The sequence below is a fragment of the Bufo bufo genome, chromosome 3 (assembly GCF_905171765.1).
Source record: "Bufo bufo chromosome 3, aBufBuf1.1, whole genome shotgun sequence".
NCBI classification, from domain to species: domain Eukaryota; kingdom Metazoa; phylum Chordata; class Amphibia; order Anura; family Bufonidae; genus Bufo; species Bufo bufo.
Window position 1 is genome coordinate 427,642,371 of NC_053391.1, and position 24,680 is coordinate 427,667,050.

The 24,680-nt window shown below is 39.6% G+C and overlaps 1 protein-coding gene across 1 annotated transcript in view; it reads left to right on the forward strand.

Moving 5' to 3' along the window:
- The window catches only part of CFAP47 (cilia and flagella associated protein 47), a 572,366-nt gene that overhangs the window by 214,309 nt on the left and 333,377 nt on the right, over window positions 1–24,680 (forward strand). The window contains exons 41-43 of the mRNA XM_040424993.1: window positions 1,745–1,831; window positions 17,618–17,673; window positions 24,478–24,623. Of these exons, the coding sequence (XP_040280927.1) occupies window positions 1,745–1,831; window positions 17,618–17,673; window positions 24,478–24,623 (289 nt within the window). The remainder of the gene's footprint in view (window positions 1–1,744; window positions 1,832–17,617; window positions 17,674–24,477; window positions 24,624–24,680) is intronic.

A 24,680-nucleotide genomic window follows, 5' to 3' on the forward strand; every position in this document is an offset into this window, starting at 1 on the left:
AACATCACAGTGAGTGAACCTATAACACAGTCACTGACTGTGTTATAGGTTCACTGACTCACTGTGATGTTTTACAGTCAGGAACTGAAGTGCTCCTTTTTTTGTAGGTACTGTTTAATATTATATAATATATAATATATATTATATGGTAAAACTATTGTAAAACTTATAAACTAACTGCACCAGCCAGGCCAGCACAACAGTTTAATGTTACAGAGACACTGACAGTACTGTTTTAAATAAATACTGTTGTCTGCTGCACTGTTTTGTTCATTCAGACTTTGCTATAGGATATGCAGGGAACTTGGTATGATTTGTTTAAATAGCAGATACAAATAAATATTTTTGTGCAATTTCTGACTGATTGAATTAATTTTTTGATGTAAAATTGAAAAACAAGGGGACTTGGGTAATAATCTTGATGCATCGTGATGCATCGCCGAATCGAATCGTGGACTTGATAATCGTAATCGCATCGAATCGTGAGACGAGTGAAGATGCGCAGCCCTAATAAACATGGGACCAACACAGATGCCTTCCGCTGCCAAGCGCACATGTAACAGGTCAGCCAGTGTCATAGGTACAAATCTGCTGACAGATGCCCTTTTACCATATTGCGATAAAACCATAACCGATGATGGCTGCTGATAAAAACAAACACAAAAAACACACACAAAGCTAATCTTACAAACTAGCATAATCTCTGTTTTTCATTAATAGATAATACATGACAATCCATAAAAGACATCCCAAAGGCTAAATTTGAAGGACAAACCTATAATACTGTTGTCACATACATTTCTGGTTACAAAACACATTGGTCCTCATGTATCAAGACTGTCACACCTCGCACCAATCACAGTGCAGCTTTTATTTTTCCAGAGCAGTTTAGGAATAAAAGCTGATCTCTTCTTGCGATGAAGAACACGGTCAATTTCTATTTTAGACAGTTTTGATAAATGACTTCAATTGTTCACAGAAATAACCTGCTGTTTCCTCACATTTACATGGAAGACATTGAGAGGTCTTAAAAGCTTTCCCTAAACATCGGCGTTATATTTTCTGTGTGTTACGTTTGCAGTTAGTGCTCATTAGGAGCCATTTGAAATCTGTTCGAGAGAACAACCGTTAATGAGTGGTAATGAAAATATTTCATGATGTAGCACTTCTACAAATATTTTGCATGCTGTAGTGGCCATTAAGGTTATGTATACTTAGCATATTCATGCATTATCATATCTGCAAATTTAATCGCCATATTACTGTAAAGATAAGAGGAGCATTTAATTGATTTCTTTCTGTATCACTTATAATTGAAAAAGCACAAAGGCCTTTTTGAAAACATAACTTTCCCTCAAGCCTTATATTAATGCTTATGCTTTCAAATGATTCTGTACCGGAGACAATTTTCTAACATTTCGCTCACATTGGTATGATGTACACACCCACTAATCTGATTATTATTACGCATTTTAACCATTTTCCTTGGCGCTTAAGAACATTATAGCTCCATTTGACAGCTGCAAAATTGAAAAATATCGTATGTAATGGCCTATTAAAATACTATATTTAAATCTTGAACTTAGAGCTGTAAATGGTTCCGTGTGCTAAATCCTCCAAGAATTATTTTGTCAAAATAACATGTCATCTGCAATTCTTTGAACATCACTTCATGTTGAAATGAAGATTTCTGAAAAAACATATGCCATTTCATTTATCTGACCAAATATTTCATTTCTTACAGGGTGATTTTGTTGGAGTCTTCAAACCACTTACAGTTTCCCACTTTTCAAGATGAAATTACAAAACTGAAAGATGAAAAAAGTTCCAGGTACTGCACATACTATTTAAAGAAGACCTGGCACTTTTGTGATATGTCTGCTTTAGTAAATAATTGTAAGAGTAGAAGTAATAATTCCAGATCATCTACTGGACATTGTTCAGTTCTTCTGTTAATCATCCTGGAAATGTATGAATAAATTGACATGTGGGCATTATCATTCCCCTTGTTAAAGGGGTTCTGTGGGAATGATTTAATATAGCCACCAGCAACCTGTCCTAGAATGTGAGTTGGACTGATTGCCAACAGTTGCAGAGCTGTCTAAGGAAGTGAGGGGGCTGGACCTCACTACACACTATGCTGACAGATGGTAATAATGTGATCCTGCCTACCATAGGCTTTCACAACTGAGCAGCCTGACAGGAACGAGCACCAATGTGTAGTATAAGCAAGTATCAGAGCATATTGTGTAGTGAAGCCCCACTCCCTCATCCCCCTAGGCAGCTCTGCAAGTGGAAGCAACAAGTCCTGCTCACATTCGCAGGTTTATGGCGGCCATGTTAAATCATTCCTGGAAACCCCCTTTAACGGGACATGCCTCTGCACAGTGTGATACTGTCAGCACTGATTAGACACAGGCCTGATTGTGTATGGACACGCCAAACTAGTAACACCCAGTTAAGCAACTTTCTAATATACATTGGGGGACATTTTACACTCTGGTCTCAATCTGTCCCCCACCTTTATCAGATGCAACAGTGCAGGTCTGTGTATATAATCTAGGCCAGTATGCTGGCATAGATTATAATACATGTGCTGGACCGGCTGTGCCGAGCCCTGCTATGGCCACGCCCTGCCTTGCTCTGCTCACTTTTTGGAAAAGTGGTGAGTTGTTCTGAAAACCCCCCTAATTTAGCATTTGGGCCAGCAATCATATGCAACTTTTGAGACTTTTTGGCCTACAAGTATGATACATTTCCCTTATTGTGCTTCAGTTCTTCACCATTTCCAAGATTTCTGCTTGCATTAACATTCAGAGGCTGATATATCCAACTAAACAAGTTCATAGATCTTTAGAAGAAAAAAGAGCAGTTGACTAGTTCCACATTGGCAGATTAAGGCTACTTTCACACTTGCGTAGGTGCGGATCCGTCTGGTGTTTTTTTTTTTTTTTTTTTGTTCATGGTAATCCAAACGGATCCGTTTTGACTTTACATTGAAAGTCAATGGGGGACGGATCCGTTTGAAAATTGAGCCATACTGTGTCAACTTCAAACGGATCCGTCCCCATTGACTTACATTGTAAGTCTGGACGGATCCGTTTGCCTCCGCACGGCCAGGCGGACACCCGAACGCTGCAAGCTGCATTCAGGGGTCCGCCTGCTGAGCGGAGCGGAGGACAAACGGTGCCAAACTGATGCATTCTGAGCGGATCCGCCTCCACTCAGAATGCATTAGGACTGGACGGATCCGTTCGGGGCCGCTTGTGAGAGCCTTCAAACGGAACTCACAAGCGGAGCCCCGAACGCTAGTGTGAAAGTAGCCTAAGGTAGATTTCTCAAAGGTACTGAAAACTATTACATTTGGAGAAGATACGTCAGAATATCTACATCCGTATAAAATGCGAGTATGAGGTCTTAACGTGTAACTGTCAGTTCCGTTTATTTTAAATATAATACTGGGACAGGGATGTTAAACACTTTTGTAATAAACTTTTTTAGGGAAATATGTTTATACTAGAAAACAGTGTGTTAAGAGTTTTCATAGCAAATCTCTGAGCGTTGCTAAGGAGAACCTGTCTTCAGTCTTCAGTCTTCTGCTGAGCACTGAAGATGCCTGTGTGTAAGGGTACTTTCACACTTGCGGCAGAGTGATCCGGCAAGCAGTTCCATCGCTGGAACTGCCTGCCGGATCCGGCAAAACGTATGCCAACTGATGGTATTAGTAAGACAGATCAGGATCCTGATCAGTCTTAAAAATGCCTGATCAGTCAGAAAAATGCATTGAAATGCCGGATCCGTCTTTCCGGTGTCATCCGGCAAAACTGATCCGACATAAATTTTTTTCACCTTTTTTTCGGTCTGCGCATTGAGCCCTTTTGACGGAACTCAGTGCCGGAAAAGAAAAACGCTAGTGTGAAAGTACCCTAACTTACAGAGGCTTCCAGACTGTCAACAAAATTGGTGGTACCCTTCTATTAAAGAAAGAAACACCCACAATGGTCACTAAAATAGCTTGAAACTGACAAAAGTAATAATAAATAAAGATTTAATCAGCTAATGAAAATCAGACATTGCTTTTGAACATTGAAGCTAATGTGAAACACAGAGGAAGCTCAGTTATGTTTTGAGGCTGCATCTTGCACAGGGTGTCTTGAATCTGTGCAGGGTACAATCAGATCTCAAGACTATCAAGGCATTCATGTGATGCCCGGTGTAAGAAAGCTTGGTCTTATTTGCAGGTCATGGTCCTTCATCCGGATAATGACCCAAAATGCACAACTAAAAACATCCAAGAATGGCTAAGAGCAAAGCATTTGACTATTTTGAAGCGGCCTTCTATGAGCCCTGATCTAAATCCTATTGAACATATGTGGAAGACACAGAAACATGCAGTCTCGAGAAGGGACCCTTCAAACCTGAGACAGCTGAAGCAGTTTGCTCATTAGGAGTGGGCCAAAATACCTATGGACAGATGCAGAAGTCTCAGTGAGAGTTAGAGAAATTACTTGATTGCTTCAAAAGGTTTTGCAACAAAATTACCTTAAGGGTACCATCATTGCCCAGACCAGTTTCATTATTTATTTATTTTTTTTTATTATTTTGTTGAACCACAATTCAAAAGCAATGTCTGATTTTCATTAGCTGATTTTCTGTAAATTTTTATTTATTATTACTAGGGATGAGCGAATCGACGTCAGATGAAACTGTGTTAGAATACTGTACGGAGCCAGGGCTCCATACAGTATTAGAATGTATTGGCTCAGATGAGCCAAAGTTATTACTTTGCAAAGTCTCTCGAGACTTCGGGTAATAACTTCAGAAATTAATTTTTACTGTTAAAAACCTTTTACCGAATTTGGGTTCAGTTCCAAGGTACCACTTGGAACCAAAACCAAGTTCGGTAAAAGGTTATTAAGAGTAGAAATTAATTTCTGAAGTTATTAACCGAAGTCTTTCAAGACTTTGCAAAGTAATAACTTCGGCTCATCTGAGCCAATACATTCTAATACTGTACTGAGTGCTCGCTCAGTACAGTATTCTAACAAAGTTTTATGCAAATTGACTTTGGATGTTTTATCCGAAGTCGATTCGCTCATCCGGATATATTAGTTTTGTCAGTTTCAAATTATTTCAATGACCATTGTGGGTTTTTCTTTCTTAAACAGAAGGATACCAATAATTTTGTCTACGTGTGTATATATGCTCTACATATCACTCTGCCTGGCTGACTTATTACACACAGGTGTAACACCCTGTTTTCTAGTACAATGAAACATCTTTCCCTAATAAAGTATATTACATAAATGTTTAGCATCCATGTCCCTACATTATATTAAAAAGAAACTGGAACAATAGTTACACATTGAAGGAAGTGTCTCCTGAAGACCATGCCCATGTGCCCTATTGCGTTTATAGGGTTTAGCATAGCCATATATTGCCTCCATTACTTTTGGTACTTCTGGCATGTAATACTACATGTGTGAATGCCCCAACTTAACCTGGATATAACAGTTGATCACTGAGGTGTTTCCTAAGCCAGCATAGTTGATCATGTGAAATAAAAAGGGGTTGTTGGGTTGAGGGAAACCTTCAAAACATAAACTGAGGAAAACAAACAATTAACATTTCATTCTTGACTACAAGGAGGGCATTTTGTTTTGATATGGCTGGCAATAGAACATATAATCCATGTTTCTATGCCAGAAAAGGGGTTGTGCAGTCCGAAAAGAAATCACAGTATTAATGACTTACTAGTTGCACCCAAGTATGGACTGTGATCCTCGTACTGCCCTGTGTTCACGTCACTGCAAGATCCTGCTGTTCAACTGATACAGCATGATGTCCCTTCTGCCAATCATGTGATGTCCCTGTCCTCTTAGATGAGGCATGTCAGGCATTTGTTCAAACTTCCTATATTTCTGAATGCAGGAAATCTGTATGCCACAGCACACCTCCACTCTACTCAATGTTCATAAATGTAAGAGTGGAGGAGCACTGAGGCGTACAGGAAGTTTGAACAAATGACTGGAATGATTCTTCTAAGGTAGTAGGGCAGCAGGGAAGAGACACCACATGATCGGCAGACGGGATGTCAATGTACGTCAGAATCTTGTGTTGACCGCAGGGCAGAATGGGAACTGCAGTCCAAATAGAAAGCTGGGTATAATTAGTTAATTGTGCTGTAATTTCTTATCTGACTGTACCACCCCTTTAGCGACATTGAAACATGTCAATTGTATTATTAAGACACTTTGAGAATTGTGATTTCTTATCTGACTGCACAACCCCTTTAATTGAAGCAATTATTTTACATCAAGTAGATTATTTCCCCTTCAGGAGTTTCCTTTTTATCTATTGAGACATAATTCACAGAATGTTTTTGTAGGAGTTATTATATTTATAGACACATCATTGTGTGTTGTGTGGCAAAGACAGAATTGAGAATTTTAAAAGCATAGTCCGTAACTGGGGAATCGTAATTTTTATTGTAGTTGTAATTCTGAGTAATTCATTGTTCTTCATGAACTTGCTTGAAGTGTTATATTGAGAGCAATAATTCATGTTCAATCTATCCCAAGTAGGCGTTTAAAAATAGATTTGAAAAATATCCTTTTGGCTCATGGAAGTCAGAAAGTGTTGGTTTTTCTCTTATTATTTGGCACTAGAGAATGTTCACTTATGCAGTGGTAAACATGGTTATATACTGTATATTGTTACATACATGAGAAATGAATGGTTACGATGGGCATAAACAAAGACCAGGGGACCACTGGACTGTCTGTCCTGAATCGGTGGGGGATGAGAGAAAGGCAAGTAGTATTTTTTGAATTTTATAACATTTGGGGCTGTTTTTATTTTTTATTTTTTTTTGAAGTTGGATAACCTCTTTAACCTCTTCCTTCCCAGTGCCGTAATAGTACGGCGCTGGCCGGGTCTTTAACCACTTAAGGACCACAGGTTTATACCCGCCTAGTGACCAGGCCCTTTTTTACAAATCGGCACTCCACAACTTTAACGGTTTTTTGCTCAGTCATGCAACTTACCACCCAAATGAATTTTACCTCCTTTTCTTCTCACTAATAGGGCTTTCATTTGGTGGTATTTCATTGCTGCTGACATTTTTACTTTTTTTGTTATTACCGTAATCGAAATTTACCGCCATTTTTGCAAAAAAATGACATTTTTCACTTTCGGTTTTAAAATTTTTCAAATAAAACTACATTTCTATATAATTTTTTCTCTAAATTTATTTTTCTACATGTCTTTGAAAAAAAAAAATGCAATAAGTGTATATTTATTGGTTTGCCCAAAAGTTATAGCGTTTACAAACTATGGTACAAAAATGTGAATTTCCGCATTTTGAAGCAGCTCTGACTTTCTGAGCACCTGTCATGTTTCTTGAGGTGCTAGAATGCCAGGATAGTATAAATACCCCACAAGTGACCCCATTTTGGAAAGAAGACACCCAAAGGTATTCCGTGAGGGGCATGGCGAGTTCCTAGAAAAAAAATTTTTTGGGCACAAGTTAGCGGAAAATTATGTATTTTTTTTTTTCTTATAAAGTCTCATATTCCACTAACTTGTGACAAAAAATAAAAATTTCCATGAACTCACTATGCCCATCACAAAATACCTTGGGGTGTCTTCTTTCCAAAATGGGGTCACTTGTGGGGTAGTTATACTGCCCTGGCATTTTAGAAGCCCTAATGCGTGAGAAGTAGTTTGAAATCAAAATGTGTAAAAAATGCCCTGTGAAATCCTAAAGGTGCTCTTTGGAATTTGGGCCCCTTTGCCCACCTAGGCTGCAAAAAAGTGTCACACATGTGGTATCGCCGTGCTCAGGAGAAGTTGGGCAATGTGTTTTGGGGTGTCTTTTTACATATGCCCATGCTGGGTGAGATAAATGTCTCTGTCAAATGACAACTTTGTATAAAAAAATGGGAAAAGTTGTCTTTTAGAAAGAGATTTTTCTCACCCAGCATGGGTATAAATACCACATGTGTGACACTTTTTTGCAGCCTAGGTGGGCAAAGGGGCCCAAATTCCTAAGAGCACCTTTAGGATTTCACAGGGCATTTTTTACACATTTTGATTTCAAACTACTTCTCACGCATTAGGGCCCCTAAAATGCCAGGGCAGTATAACTACCCCACAAGTGACCCCATTTTGGAAAGAAGACACCCCAAGGTATTTCGTGATGGGCATAGTGAGTTCATGGAAGTTTTTATTTTTTGTCACAAGTTAGTGAAATATGAGACTTTGTAAGAAAAAAAATAAATAAAAAATACATCATTTTCCGCTAACTTGTGCCCAAAAATTTATTTTTCTAGGAACTCGCCATGCCCCTCACGGAATACCTTGGGGTGTCTTCTTTACAAAATGGGGTCACTTGTGGGGTAGTTATACTGCCCTGGCATTTTACGGGCCCTAATGCGTGAAAAGTAGTTTGAAATCAAAATGTGTAAAAAATGCCCTGGGAAATCCTAATGGTGCTTTTTGGAATTTGGGCCCCTTTGCCCACCTAGGCTGCAAAAAAGTGTCACATGTGATATCGCCGTGCTCAGGAGAAGTTGGGCAATGTGTTTTGGGGTTTCTTTTTACATATGCCCATGCTGGGTGAGATAAATGTCTCTGTCAAATGACAACTTTGTATAAAAAAATGGGAAAGTTGTCTTTTAGAAAGAGATTTTTCTCACCCAGCATGGGTATAAATACCACATGTGTGACACTTTTTTGAAGCCTAGGTGGGCAAAGGGGCCCAAATTCCTAAGAGCACCTTTAGGATTTCACAGGGCATTTTTTACACATTTTGATTTCAAACTACTTCTCAGGCATTAGGGCCCCTAAAATGCCAGGGCAGTATAACTACCCCACAAGTGACCCCATTTTGGAAAGAAGACACCCCAAGGTATTTCGTGATGGGCATAGTGAGTTCATGGAAGTTTTTATTTTTTGTCACAAGTTAGTGAAATATGAGACTTTGTAAGAAAAAAATAAATAAAAAATACATCATTTTCCGCTAACTTGTGCCCAAATTTTTTTTTTTCTAGGAACTCGCCATGCCCCTCACGGAATACCTTGGGGTGTCTTCTTTACAAAATGGGGTCACTTGTGGGGTAGTTATACTGCCCTGGCATTTTAGGGGCCCTAATGCGTGAGAAGTAGTTTGAAATCAAAATGTGTAAAAAATGCCCTGTGAAATTCTAAAGGTGCTCTTTGGAATTTGGGCCCCTTTGCCCACTTAGGCTGCAAAAAAGTGTCACACATGTGGTATCGCCGTACTCAGGAGAACTTGGGCAATGTGTTTTTGGGTGTCTTTTTACATATACCCATGCTGGGTGAGAGAAATATCTCTCTAAAAGACAACTTTTCCCATTTTTTTATACAAAGTTGTCATTTGACAGAGATATTTATCTCACCCAGCATGGGCATATGTAAAAAGACACCCCAAAACACATTGCCCAACTTCTCCTGAGTACGGCGATACGACATGTATGACACTTTTTTGCAGCCTAGGTGCGCAAAGGGGCCCAAATTCCTTTTAGGAGGGCATTTTTAGACATTTGGATTCCAGACTTCTTCTCACGCTTTAGGGCCCCTAAAATGCCAGGGCAGTATAAATACCCCACATGTGACCCCATTTTGGAAAGAAGACACCCCATGGTATTCCATGAGGGGCATAGCGAGTTCATAGAAGATTTTTTTTTTTGGCACAAGTTAGCGGAAATTGATTATTTTTTTTTTTTTCTCACAAAGTCTCCTTTTCCGCTAACTTGGGACAAAAATTTCAATCTTTTATGGACTCAATATGCCCCTCAGCTCATACCTTGGGGTGTATTCTTTCCAAAATGGGGTCATATGTGGGGTGTTTGTACTGCCCTGGCATTTGAGGGTCTCCGCAATCATTACATGTATGGCCAGCATTAGGAGTTTCTGCTATTCTCCTTATATTGAGCATACGGGTAATGATATTATTTTTTTTCCTTTCAGCCTCTGCGCTTAAAAAAAAAATGAACGGCACAGATTTCTTCATTCGCATCGATCAATGTGGATGAAAAAATCTCTGCCAAAAAAAAGGAGGGGAAAGGCGTCTGCCAGGACATAGGAGCTCCGCCCAACATCCAAACCCACTTAGCTCGTATGCCCTGGCAAACCCGATTTCTCCATTCACATCAATCGATGTGGATGAATAAATCATTGCCGGGATTTTTTTTTTTTTTATAAAAAATGTTTGCCAAAGCATATGAACACCGTCCCTCAGCTCATAAGCCTCGGCAAACGTATCTTTTTTACTGCAGAGGAGAAATCTCGTCTTGCAGCGCCGCATACACCGACTTTTGTGTAATCTGACAGCAGCGCAATGCTTCTGTCAGAATGCACATCAGTGCTGCAGCTGCTTGATCGCTTGGTCCACCTAGAAGGTAAAAAAAAACCAGGCCGCAACGCAATAAATTTATTAACATTAGCCTTATATAACATTTGAACTGAACATTAACTTTTATAAACTTTTGAAACAGAACAATAACTATTTTGCTTACCTGTGATTTTTTTAAATTTAATTTTTTTTTTTACCTTTAGAGGACAAACCTCTCCTTCCCCATGGGACAATGTGCAAAGCGCAAATTGCCCAGAGATGTGGCGAAGTACATTATGCACTTTGTCCCAGGTGAAAGGAGAGGTTTGTGGCAGCTCAGTGTGAAAGGGCCCTAAGACCCCTGTGTGCCTGTCCTGTGTCACGCAATCCCTATACTAATTGTGGACCTTGTGGAAACACTCCCCTATGCATAGGGCAGGCTGGTCAGGACAGTCAGGACAAAAAAAGGTGGTGTCACGCCTTATTCCACCCCTGCTACAGACACAACATCTTTTTCTTGGGGAACGTTGAGTTGGGGTACCAGGATAGACAGACGGGAAGTGTCTGCCATGTAGCCGGCTCACTACATCAGGGACTTGGGGCATGGACCCTCCTGGATACAGGATTTCCGAAATGATCTCTTCCTGGAATTTTAGGAAGGATCCTGTTCTCCCAGCCTTACTGTAGAGAACAAAACTATTATATACAGCCAATTGAATCAAATATACAGACACCTTCTTATACCAGCGTCTGGTGCGTCGGGAAACTAAATAGTGAGCCAACATCTGGTCATTGAAGTCCACCCCTCCCATGTGAAGGTTATAGTCGTGGACAGAGAGGGGTTTCACAATGACTCCAGTTGCCCTTTCAATTTGGACAGTCGTGTCTGCGTGAATGGTGGACAGAAGGTAAACGTCCCTCTTGTCCCTCCACTTCACCGCGAGCAGTTCTTGGTCACACAAGGCAGCCCTCTCCCCCCGTGCAAGTCGGGTACTAAAGAGCCGTTGGGGGGAAGCCCCGGCGACTAGGTCGCGCGGTGCCACAGCATTGAATTCCGACTAGATGTAAGTGCCGAAAGAGGGCCACGCTTGAGTAAAAATTGTCCACGTATAAGTGGTACCCCTTGTGGAGTAAGGGTGACACCAAGTCCCAGACAATCTTGCCACTGCTCCCCAGGTAGTCAGGACATCCGACCGGCTCCAGTTTTGAGTCTTTTCCCTCATAGACCCTAAAACGATATGTATAGCCTGTGGCCCTTTCACAGAGCTTATACAGTTTGACCCCATACCGGGCTCGCTTGCTGGGGATGTACTGTTTTATGCCAAGGCGCCCGGTAAAATGTACTAGGGACTCGTCTATGCAGATGTTTTGGTTAGGGGTATACGCATCTGCAAATCTGGATGACAAATGGTCTATGAGGGGCCGAATTTTGTGGAGCCGGTCATAAGCAGGGTGGCCTCTTGGATGACAGGTGTTATTGTCAGCGAAATGCATAAAGCACATGATGACCTCAAAATGTGCCCTGGACATTGCAGCAGAGAACATGGGCATGTAATGTATTGGGTCTTTAGACCAATATGACCGCAATAAATTTTTTTTAGTTAGACCCATGCTGAGGATAAGGCCCAAAAAAATTTTTTACTCGGAAACTGTGACTGGTTTCCACCGGTAAGGCTGGGTATAGAAGGTTTCCGGATTGGCGGTAATAAACTGTGTGGCATAGCGGTTGGTTTCTGCCACAACTATGTCATAGAGATCCGCGGTGAAGAACAGCTCAAAAAACTGAAGGGCCGATCCTAAATGAGCCGTCTCCACGCGAACTCCAGACTGGGCGGTGAAAGGGGGCAATACGGGTGCGGCGGAAGCAGGGGAGTGCCAATTAGGATTTGCCAGCACCTCTGGGAGACTAAGGGTTCTACGGGCCTGTGAACGCGGTGGCTGCGACGGGGGAGTTATTGCACGTGCCACCGTACCAGCTGGAACTGCCCTTCTGGTGCTCGCCACTTCACCAGGGAATATGGCAGTGCTGGTAGAAGGTCCAGGATGTGCTGCGCTGCTGGTGTATGCCGCACCATAAACAAGATCAGCGCTAGCACCACTCTGCTGCAAATGAGGCTCATCATGCGGGGTATGCAGAACCCTGACATGGGATCGGGTACGCCTGACTGTAGCAGGGACCTCTACCTCGTCATCTTCGCTAGTGGTTAGAGCAGTGTTTCCCAACCAGTGTGCCTCCAGCTGTTGCAAAACTACAACTCCCAGCATGCCCGCACAGCCAAAGGCTGCCCGGGCATGCTGGGAGTTGTAGTTTTGCAACATCTGGAGGCACACTGGTTGGGAAACACTGGGTTAGAGTGCCACTGCTGTCTACAGGTTCATATTCTGAACCACTGGATTCAGCGGGTGAGGCGTCCCCATCGCTTTCATCCATCACGGCCAGAATCCTGTAGGCCTCTTCAGCGGAATACCCCTTGTTTGACATTTTGGGTTCACTAAATTTAGGGGGTATTCCTCTGAGACTACCCAGGAAAAAGAGCAAACCTACCTAGTAAAAAGGAGTGCTTGCGAAGTAAAGCTGCGATCGCTAATAAAGATCCAAAAAGCTCAAAAGTGATCTTTATAGCGGCGCAGCGATTTTACAGTGTTTTTGCAGTGATCAGAAAAAAAATTATGTCACTGCGTTGGGGCGGACTGAACGCAAGTGTGCGCACAAGATCAGGCCTGATCGGGCGAACACTGCGTTTTGTAGAGCCTAAGGTGACCCTAATGTACTTATATAGATCTGAATGCGATCAGTCTTGATCACTTACAGATACTATATAGTACTAGTGCTGATTAGCGACAGCGATGACGCTAATCAGCGACTAATCAGTGACTGCGGTGCGGTGGGCTGGGCGCTAAACTACCTAGCAAGTAGCTAACTACCTGGCAGTGATGAGGGACCCTTACAGGGGGGTGATCAATGACAGGGGGGTGGACAAGGGGGTGATCAGGGAGTCTAATATGGGTGATCAGGTGCTAAATAAGGGGTTAATAAATGACAGGGTAATTTCTAATGTGTAGTGTGGTGATTTGGTGCTACTTACAGAGCTGCCTGTGTCCTCTGGTGGTCGTTCCAAGCAAAAGGGACCACCAGAGGAGCAGGTAGCAGTTATATCAGACGCTATTTTCAAAATAGCGTCTGACATAACCATTTCATTGGTCATTTCAAAAATCCACAGCCTGACAGCCAATGATCGCGGCCGGCAGGCTGCAGATGAACTTGTGAACTACGCGATCCTGTGAACGCGCGCTCCTGTGAGCGCGTGTTCACAGGAAATCTCGGCTCACGCGAGATGACGCCGATCGGCGTTAGTGTGACCTGGCAGCGCCGCAGCAATCACGCCTTTCGACGTTAGCGAGACGGGAGGTGGTTAAAGACGGCGCCCGCTCCTTATTATAGCAGACACCCGTGGCTGATGTCCGCAACTGGCAGTAATACCGATCGTGGACATTTAACCCCTCAGATGCCGTGGTCAATCCTGACCACGCTTTCATTGGGGCAGAACATTCCTCAGGCAACTAATAATAACCTCATTACTAGTAAGTGCTTGTATTTATGTACATGGCGCTCATACTTAATACTAAATAAGTCAAGATGTTTTGAATATTTTTTTCCATTGTTTCTATCATTTGCATATCAATAACATGTCTATTGTTCCTGTGATTTCCTGAAGATAGGCAATTGATATGTAAATCTCAGAAAACCCCTTTAAAGGCTATTTACACCTTCTGAGGCAATTTTTTTTATGATTGCATGTTACTCATTTTTGGCTAAAAATCCTTTTTACAATTGTCCTTTATTAAAACTATTGAGCTGTTCTGTTACAAAGGGTTAACTGTTTTTCTAGCTGTGTGATTGGTACTTTGTCTTTCACTTTGTGCAGGTCATCTAATAAACCTTATCTCTAAACTACTAATAGGCCATACAAACTTATTTAAGCCACAATCTTATCAGTAAGATGAGAACTGAGCTATATTGAGAGTTCATAAGTCACAGAGATAAGGAGTCCGTCTGCTCCTCAGAAGACAGAAAATCCACAAGCTGCTACTACAGCATCTCAACTATGTACAGAAAATAGGATGCCATATTTTTTATAAAGACTAATTAAAAAAATTATTTTAGCTCAGAATGAGTTCAATGCAATAATAAAACAATTGCCCCCAAAGGTGTACATAGCCTTTAAAGGGAACCTGTCAACAACTTTATGCTGACCTCACTGAGGGTAGCATAAAATAGTGACAGAAATGCTGATTTCAGCGGTGTGTCACTCATGAGCTAAACGTAAGTGGTTGCTGAGAACCAGCATCATAATCATTGCAGCACAGACCTTGAAAAGAGTCAAATCTAACTGAGAAGAGTCATGGTTATTCCTAATCTCCTGCACTGTCACCCATCTGCTGATGATTGGCAGTTGTCTCCTAGAGAGAAAGGGAGAAGACTAGGTAGAAGACTGTCAGTCATCAGCAGGTAGGCGGGAGAGCAGGAATTTATGAAAAACCATGACTCTTCTCAGGTGACCATGACTCTTTTCCAGGCCCAGTCTGCAATAAATCAACTCACTTGTCTCAACTTTATTCTGCTGTTAGCATGGGCAGCATAAAGTTGATGACAGGTTCCTTTTAAGGGTATTTGTATAACTAATCACTGCAAAAAATGCACCAAAGTGATACACAACTGACAATACTAGCTAATTCCTCATCCGATGTTAAAAGCTGAGAACTTTGCCAATATCAGGAAAATATCGGAGCTCCCCATGCACCACGTCACGGTGTCTTAGCAAGCATGGGGTCCTACCACTCAACTGCCCGTGGTGTATGAACAGTGTCTGAGCAGTGCTAGAAACCAACTCACAGCCAGGCTCTCACATGCCTCCATAGTGGTATCACCAATGCACTGTGAGGTAGGATAAAGCTGTGAGCCGTACCCACAACAGACCATGTGACACAGAAGCCACCAGGTGCAAAAGACCGTTACCAACAAAATGAAGTGGCACATTCCATACACATAAAGACAAAAACTCACTGAAAAAAGCCTAAACAGGTGGAAATGCTCCAAACCTAGACACTCCGCATGGGGAGGAATTGCTCCCCCGGTTATAGACACGCTACAGTGTCTGGGTTTGGAGCATTTCCATCCGTTTAGGCCACTTTTTTTAGTGAGTTTTTATTTTTATAACTACACTCGATTTTGTTTACTGTGAAAGGACAAATCTTAACACAGTGAATGATGTGTTTGCTGAATCTTGCCATCAACTTAATAAAACATTCTAATCGGCACTGTGCTTCCGCTGCAATTGTTATTATTGCTTGATCTGTCATAGGTAATCTCCTTTTTGTACGTTTGTGAGATAAGGTAAACTATAGCATCTGTGAGTAAATCCAGTCCTACGGGGAATTGTTCATCAGTCGTTCAGATAGTATCTCCTATATGCATCAATAAAAGGATTAGAAATGTGCATTTTATGAACAAAGAGAAAAGGCCGCCTCTCGCCATGGGAGTTATAAATCAAATCCCAAATCAGATATTTCGTGTAGGGCAAGACATGACAGATGTAACTATCTGGTGTGAAAGAATGCTTCATATTATTTATTATTTATTTAATATGTATCTGTGCTGTTGTCTCTGTAACATTTCCCTTGTCATATAAGAATAACAAGAAGTGACCAGCATACTGGTAATATGAGGGATGCCATTTCAGCGGACCCAAGTTCTAGCACAATAATAGCTCTTACTATAACGGGAACCCAAAGTCGTGTGAAAAACAAATCCATTGACGCTAACTTTACAGCCAGTGCCTTTCACTATGCTCTATTTTCAACAAAAAATCTATTTCTTACAACTGAAGTATAAGGCAAGAGAATCAGACACTATATACTATTGGATGACATGTGTCTAGGCACTGTAGAAGCCATAGAAAGTGGTACAGTATATCTTTCTGTATCATCAGGCAATGTATTGGAAGCATTTATAATGTTAATTACTTTTGTTGTCAAAATGTTTTCACTAGACTGTACAAATTTGTTATAAAAGTGGGAGCTAGATAGGTGAAAGAGGTAAATGGTTCATGAGGTACCAAATATTAGGGATATTGAGATGGTATTGATATAAAGATACAGTGCATTTGGAAAGTCAGACACTTTTTTCACATTTTGGTATGTTGTGGCTAAAATAAAAAAATAAAAAAATGTTTCCCCCATCAATCTGCAATAATTACTCCATATTAAGAAAGTAAAATAGAATTTTAGAAATGCTTGCAAATTTATTAAAAAGGAAATATGTAAATGTCGTCCTGGTATAAGTATTCAGACCCTTTACTGTGACACATGAAGTCTCCCCTTTTTATTGGTCATCTTTGAGATATTTCTATTTCTACACTTTAATTATACTACATTTGTGGTGAATTTAGTTGATTGGACATACATATCAGAGCAAAAACCAGGCCATGAGGAGGAAAGAACTGCCTGTTGAGATCAGAGACAGGATTGAGTGGAAGCACAGATTTGGAGAAGAGTTAAAAAAAAAAAATGTGTTCCACTGAAAGTTCCCAGGAGCACTGTGGTCGCCATAGTTCTTGAATGGAAAACATTTGGAACATTACAGCTAAGGACCACTTTGGGGGACATTATTAATACTGGGGGCCACTATGGGGGCATTATTACTACTGGTGGCCACTATGGGTGACATTATTACTGCTGGGGCCACTATACTTATCCTCATAGTGCTGACACATGTGCACCTAGCCATTTTGTAGCTGAAGATAGGACTCAAGGAAGGAGAAATCTCTTTATCTGCAAGATCTCTCTTAAACTTCTTATGGCAGCAGTTTGGGGAGCACCTTGTAGACATAACTGTGTATGCAGTATGGATTAAATGTATTAGTGTTTTTTATGTTATTTTAGTGTTTTCTCTAAAATATGACTAGGGATATCAGCAAAACCCCAGACACCAGTCTGTAGACAGTAAAATATTTAGCATGAGTTATTGCCCCTCGTCCGGACAGAACAGGGTATTGGTTGGTTCAATAATAAACCTTTGACACAGCCCCCTGGGCATACTGGTTCTCCATGCAGAGATCTCTCCTATACTGATTAGGAGCAATATTCTTGTATCTAGAAACATCAATTTTATTTTATCAGTCAGACTTAACAAAGTATTACTGTTAACAATTTTTACCTGGTATGTTATATTTCACTAATGTGTCCATTTTTTTCTTACAGTATGAACTCTACAGATCATGATCTTTCTACAATGATTTGTGACTCAAATAATCAAGGTAGGGTATGTTCCCCATCGGCTGACCATTATTCAGCTTTGACACTAATACAATAAGGGCAAAATAATTGCCGAGTAGACAAAGGCATATGTAGATCCTTAGCACCATGTTCTCAGTAGACTATGACATTTTTGTATACTGTACCCACAATTTTTCATTTGCTTTATAGCTGGGCAAACACTCCCCCCCCCCCCCTTTAGCCTCCACCTTTCCTTTTGCATGCTTTTTTTGGCATTTTGTTTTGCATATTTACCTATCCATCATTGAACCCCAAGTCTTGTGACCCTAGCTTCTGACAAGATTAGTGTAGTGCAGATGCTGTCACTGCTTATACATGACCAACATATTCCCCAGTCCTGTACAGAAATGGTATTATATTATCAGTGGTTTTCTGGAAATGTAAAAAAAAAGAATATCCTAACAATATGAAATGTGGTAAAATAAAAAAAAAAGAAATATTCATTACTTAAATATGGATATATCCCTCATTGAGCAGCATGGACGCTTTGATGGTTGTCACCAGCCTTTGTTTACTTTGCTGCAGCAATGATGTGCTGTACATACACATGACATCTGGAGCTATTCATTGGCCTCAGAGATGATGTTTTCATGTATGAAGTATGAACACTGAGTTGAGTACTTGGCTGCAGTGAGAACATAGATGTATGTGAACTCACTGCAGGACAAGTAAACAGAGCATTGGCCCTGCAATAAGGATGAACACATTTCTTAAAATTAATGTAATAATTTTTTTTCTGAATTAGCAGGCAAAGAAATTCAGATACAAATTGATTTTTACCAGAGAGCGAAATATTCACCCGCATGAGGAGTCTTAAAGTAAGACAATCCTTCTCTGGCTATGCAAATTGGCTTTCTTCCAAAAGGAACAGAAAGCCTCTCATGCCACCAGATGTTAGGTATCAATCCAGTAGGTCAGTGGTTAGCCTTTTAAACAGGTTTTGGAGTATAACTTAGGTTGTCCCACTTCAGTGCAGAGCAGAGAAAACCTTCTTTGCTAGCTGAGAGGCCTTGGTCAGGATCTGGGGGTAATTTTTCCCTTTCTGGGAATACTATTTCTCCTTATGAAGAGCGCCTGGTAGATGAGAACATACTGTAAGAAGTATTGTAGGCAGGCAATGCTCCTTGGGTTTCTGGGGAAAAGATATGCAAATTAGCTTTCCTCAAAGGAAAAACGTTACTTTGGGAGGAAAGCTCATTTGCTGAATATTTTGTGAACTTTGGTAGAATTGATCACATTTTCTACTGTTAGTATATATTTTTTTAACTTCAGAAAACCCCTTTAACATTCAACTCCTATTAGAATCATGTGATTAATAAATTTCTGTGCTTTCGGGTGTAACAAAAAACAAAACAAAAAAAACAACAGCACAACCTGACAGTTCTAGCATTGCTGCTTAATATGCTAATGTGTTGATGCATTGAAATAAAAAAGCTGTAAGTCCACCAGAAAGGACTAAATCTGGAGATACTGAGGTATATGAACATAGTATAAAAAAAAGCGTATAACCATATATATCATATTTGAAGCAATTCTGTGTCTTGCTAGAAGTGCTTTAGGAGGCCCTTCCATATGATGCTAAGTAGCTGTGGCATTACATCTTCTCAGGCAGAGAGCAGAAAGCTTTTTTTTTGTATGCAATGTGTCCCTGCTGATCAAGTGGAAGATTCACAAAGAATTGTATATCAGCCTGTTTAAAGACTTTGCAGTGTGTTAGTCATCTTGACAGTGAAGAGATGTATGAGTATAGCCAGAATTCCAGGTTCTCTGTCGTGTACTAGCTATTCTACTGAATCCTTTTTGCCCCACATAAAATTTCAGGCATTTCAAGATGTTGGTTGGGTACAGGTTTTATGAGGTATCTATCAGCTACAGGTATTGAACCATAATTATATGCCAAAAAATAAAAAATTCCCAAACCAAAAGTCAATTTACTTGTGGAAAATGGTTTATAGAATATGATAATACCACAAACACTAATCTATTTAAGAGGTAAGGACATGCTCATTGGTTGAAAATAAAATGAAAGGATTTTTTTTCTGTTCTTTCAAATTGATGGGTTTTCCATAGGATAGGCCATCAGTATGAGATTGGTGATGGTCCAAATGCGGACACCCCCCGCCCCAATCACCTGTTGAAGGGACTGTGGACCCTTTAAACAGCTGATTGTTAAGGATACCGAGAGTCATAACCCCACCGATCTATATCTATCCTATGGCACTGGAAACCCCATTAATATCAAAACATATTGCCTGATTGGCTGCAGTGGTCATGCACATGCATTGCACATCATCACTTCAGCAAAATAAACAGACCAGCAGACTTTTTTATTTTATCACATCCCCTCCTTTTAGTTCATATTTTAAACCCTTTAAATGACTGGCTGGACTGTATTCTATTGATAGATTCACAATATCATTTAACCCCATGAGAACAGGAAAATGTTCAGTTTTTGAATTTTACTCGCTGCCTTCTAGGAACCAGAACATTTTTATTTTACAGTCCACATAACTGTTTGAAGGCTTGTTTTTTGCAGGACAAGTTATATTTTGTAATGGCACTATTTACTATTGCATATGATGTAGTGGGAAGCTGGAAAAAAAATTCCAAATGGGGTGAAATTGGGGAGAAAAAAAACAGAGCTTTGCCATAGTTTTATGGGCTTAGTTTTTACGGCATTCCCTATGCTGTAAAACAGACCCGTTACCATCATTCTCTAGGTCAGTATGATTACAGCTATACCAGATATATATAGTTTTCCTTGTGTTTTATTACTTAAAAACTTTGAAAAAAATGATTTTTTTTCTTTGCATCGCCATATTATGACCTCCATAACATTTATATATTCACGTCTACGGAGCTGTGTGGGGGCTCAATTTTTTAAGGCAATCTGTAAAATAGTTTTTATTGATACCAATAAGGAATGTGTATGACTTATTGATTAATTTTATAAATTTCTTTTGTGAGGTGAAGCGACAAAAAAGCACCAACTTGGGCATTTCAATTTTTTTTTTCTGTTGCTGCGTTCTTGTATGGAATAAATATGTTTATATATTAATATTACATGCAGTGCAAGGCGGAGGTGCAAATGTTCTTTATTTTTTTATTGTTTTTTTATTATGAGAGTTGAATTTTTTAAGATTTTTTTATTTTTTATATTTTAACCACTTCCAGACTGGGCCATTTGCCCCCTTCCTGACCAGGCCTAATTTTGCAAATCTGACATATGTCACTTTATGTGGTAATAACTTTGAAATGCTTTTACTTATCCAAGCCATTCAGAGATTATTTTCTCATGACGCAGTGTACATCATGTTAATGGTAAATTTGAGTCAATATATTTCACGTTTATTTATAAAAAAAATCCAAGAGTTAACAAAAATTTTTATAAATTCACTGTTTTCTAAATTTGAATCTTTCTCCTTTTAAGACAGATAGTGATACCTCATAAAATACTCATTAATTAACATTCACCATATGTCTACTTTATGTTGGCATCATATTAGTAATGTAATTTAATTTTTTTTGGGATGTTAGAAGGTTTAAAAATTTTGAAGCAATTTTCCCAAATCAATTTTTTTAAGGACCAGGTATGAAGTCCATTTGAGGAGCTCACATAATAGAAACCACCCATAAATACCCCATTTTAGAAACTATACCCCTCAAACTATTCAAATCTGGTTTTAGAAATGTTGTTAACCCTTTAAGCATTTAATTTAATTTTACTTTTTTTTGCAGATATCCCATTTTAATACATTTTTTCCTGTAACACATCAAGGGTTAACAACAAAACAAACCTCAATATTTTTTACCCTGATTCTGCAGTTTACAGAAACACCCCATATGTGGTCATAAACAACTATATGGGCACATGGCAGAGCTCAGAAGGCAAGGAGCACCATATGATTTTTGGAGGGCAGATTTTGCTGGAATGGTCTGCCATGTTGCATTTGAAGAGACCCTGAGGTACCCCCACATTGAAAACCCCCAAAAAGTGACCTCATTTTGTAAACTACACCACCCAAGGAATTTTTAAGATGTGTAGTGAGCACTTTGACCCAACAGGTGTTTCAGAGAATTTATAACCCTTGGCTGTGAAAATTAAAAATAAATTTTTTTCTTTTACAAGAAAATGGTGCTTTAGGCCCAAACAGATAACAGTATATATCTCCCCATAATTTGCTACCCAAAAATAAAATCATGTTTTTGTGTTGCAATTTTCTTAGAGCCATATTTTTTAAAATTTTTCTGGCTATGGTCTTGTGTGAGGATTTTTTGCAGGCTGAGGGTACGTACAACTTTTTGATCAATTAATTATGTTTTTTGGGAGGTGAGGTAAATAAAAAAGCTGTTTTGGCTAGTGTTTATTATTATTTCTTTTTTACGGCGTTCATCTGATGGGGTAGAGCCGGCCATCACGGACGCGGCAATACCAAATATTTCAATTTTTTTTCTATTTTTAACATTTTTTTATGACTTAATTGGGAAAATTTTATTTTTTTTACATGTGAAACTTTTTATGTTTATTTTTTTTTTATAAAACACTTTATTATTTTTATTTTTTTATTTTACACTTTGTGTCCCCCATAAGGTCATACAAGAACTCTGGGAGACATTTAACTTCACTTATTTTTTTTTTTTTCACTATTGATTTCTCCTGGAACTGTCCCTGCCTTCTCCCTAGGTGCCCTACTGTCACTGACAGCAGGCCTCCAGCACAGCAGCTACACGCTATCTCTGAAAGACGTTTAGAAACATCCGACCAGGATTTTTATAGTCAATGGGTGGTCAGGAAGTGGTTAAAATATGTGTAAAATGTTTTTAAGTCCCCCTACGTGACTTAAACATTTGATTGTTAGATTACTTGTCTCAAAGACTGCAATTAATTGTACCCTATGGGCATTTAGTACATTTCTATTGAGCCCTGCCTGTAGTTGTTGCAGCCTTCGTCATTCAGAGAGAGACCAAGGCTTACTACAAGGAACAAATGGCTTCCCCAATTGCCGCTAGGAGAGCCATTTAGGTTCCAGCAATGCAGCTCTCCTGGGGAGAGCCACCTCAGATGACGTGGTTACAAGTGTATGGCAGATGTCCTCAAGGGGTTAAAATGGTTGCTAACTTTTTCCACAAATTTGCATAAATCAATAGTACAAGTGACTTTAATAAACGTTATATATCTTATCAGAGAAAAATGTATTGTTCTGGAGATATCAGCTATTTCTCACCTCCCCCCACCACACACAGACACACACACACTTTTGCAAAATGACTTTGTCTCTGAAATCTTTGAAATCATGGTGAGACCAGGATGGCTATCTGCTCACTGAAAGATCAGATTACATCATACCATATAAGTCTACTAAGAGAAAAGGGGAGGAGTGACTGCTACAGCTAACTAGGAAGTTTCAGTTCAAGGGCATTATTCACATTAGTATAGGTCAGTACAATTCTGTAACATACTCCATGACTCTTTGATTGAGTATGAGAAAGTTAGGAAGCAAATTTCCCTGTACTTTCTGTGTGCAGTGGATAGGAGCTAATCTTCACCCACTAGATCTGGGAAAACAGAAAACTAAAGATCTAGTATACAGGGGAGGAAACTGCTAAAAATGCCAGATACAAGCCACAATATAGGCAGAAATAGTGTTATTCTTCATGTACACAAAGGACCTGATTTGTCATACCTTTACTCCAGAATTCTGGAGTCAAAAAATCGCAAAATATGGCGCTTTCGCAAAAATGTGTGACTTTTTACATGCATTTGCACAATATTTTGTGACTTTTTTGCATTTTTACACAACTCACTCCAGTTTAGTAATATGGGGGGGGGGGGGGGGGGGGTGTGGTTAGCTATGTTTATGAGTTAATGAGTTCCACACCAGATTTATCATTGCGACTTTTTTTTAAAAGTTGCAAAAAAGTCATAATCTCACTCCAGGACGAAGGTGTAGGAAAACTGGAGTGGCTTTTCTAGATAGAAGTGCTAGGTTTAAAGACAAGCCAAATTTATCAAACAACCTGTGACATTTGATAAATGTGACATAAAGTACTCCAATGCAGACTCCAGCAAAACTGACTTCAAATATTCTCCTCATAATAAATTTCCCTCAAAGTGTACTGTTGATTAATACAAATGTTGCTGAAAAGTTAGGTATGATTTAAGCCCAAAGAAATTATGTTTGTTAATTAGTGTATATTAGGAGGTTGCTGTTTATGCAATTTGAAGACCAAGCCAGTTTTCAATTTGAAGTGGCAATCCACCCAAAAATAATCTTTTAATAAGTTATTGATATATGTCAAAAGATCACAGCCACACAATCTATGATCTTTGGATCCACCAATATCCAAATTCATATATTGGTAAGATAGGGCCAAGGGCTATTCATAGTATTCAGTATATTGGGCAGACTAGATGGACCAAATGGTTCTTATCTGCCGACACATTCTATGTTTCTATAGCACCTAAAATCTGATCCAAAACTGCTCAGACATTTTTATCACCATTCAAATCAATATAGCTTTGCTTATAATATTCTGTCAGAAATCCCCAGTAAGTGAAATCTCGGAGGAGGACCAAAGGGGTTAAGACACTATAGAGAGTTGTAACCTCCTTTGTTGTGGAAATCAATTTACAAATTCCATCAGTCAGATATTTTCTGACTGGATTTCCCCTTTAACTGTCCATTGTTTGAGTTTGAAAAAGGCATAAAATTTTATTGAATAAAATGAGTCCTAGCCCGGTCTGCTATAGTGTTCATGCTAACAAGTGCATTTTTTGCTTACAGATTGCAAGTCAAATCTGCTGCGTCAGTACTTCTGCCCAGTAAACTCAATTTTCTTGAAAAATGGCATGTCCACTAACTTACAAGTTAATTTTCTTCCATTTGAACTTGGCAAACGCTACTGTGCTATCATTTTCACCAATGAAGAGGTAAGTGTTCAGTATTTTTTTGTGTTTTGGTACCCCACCCTGTGACTGGTTATAAAA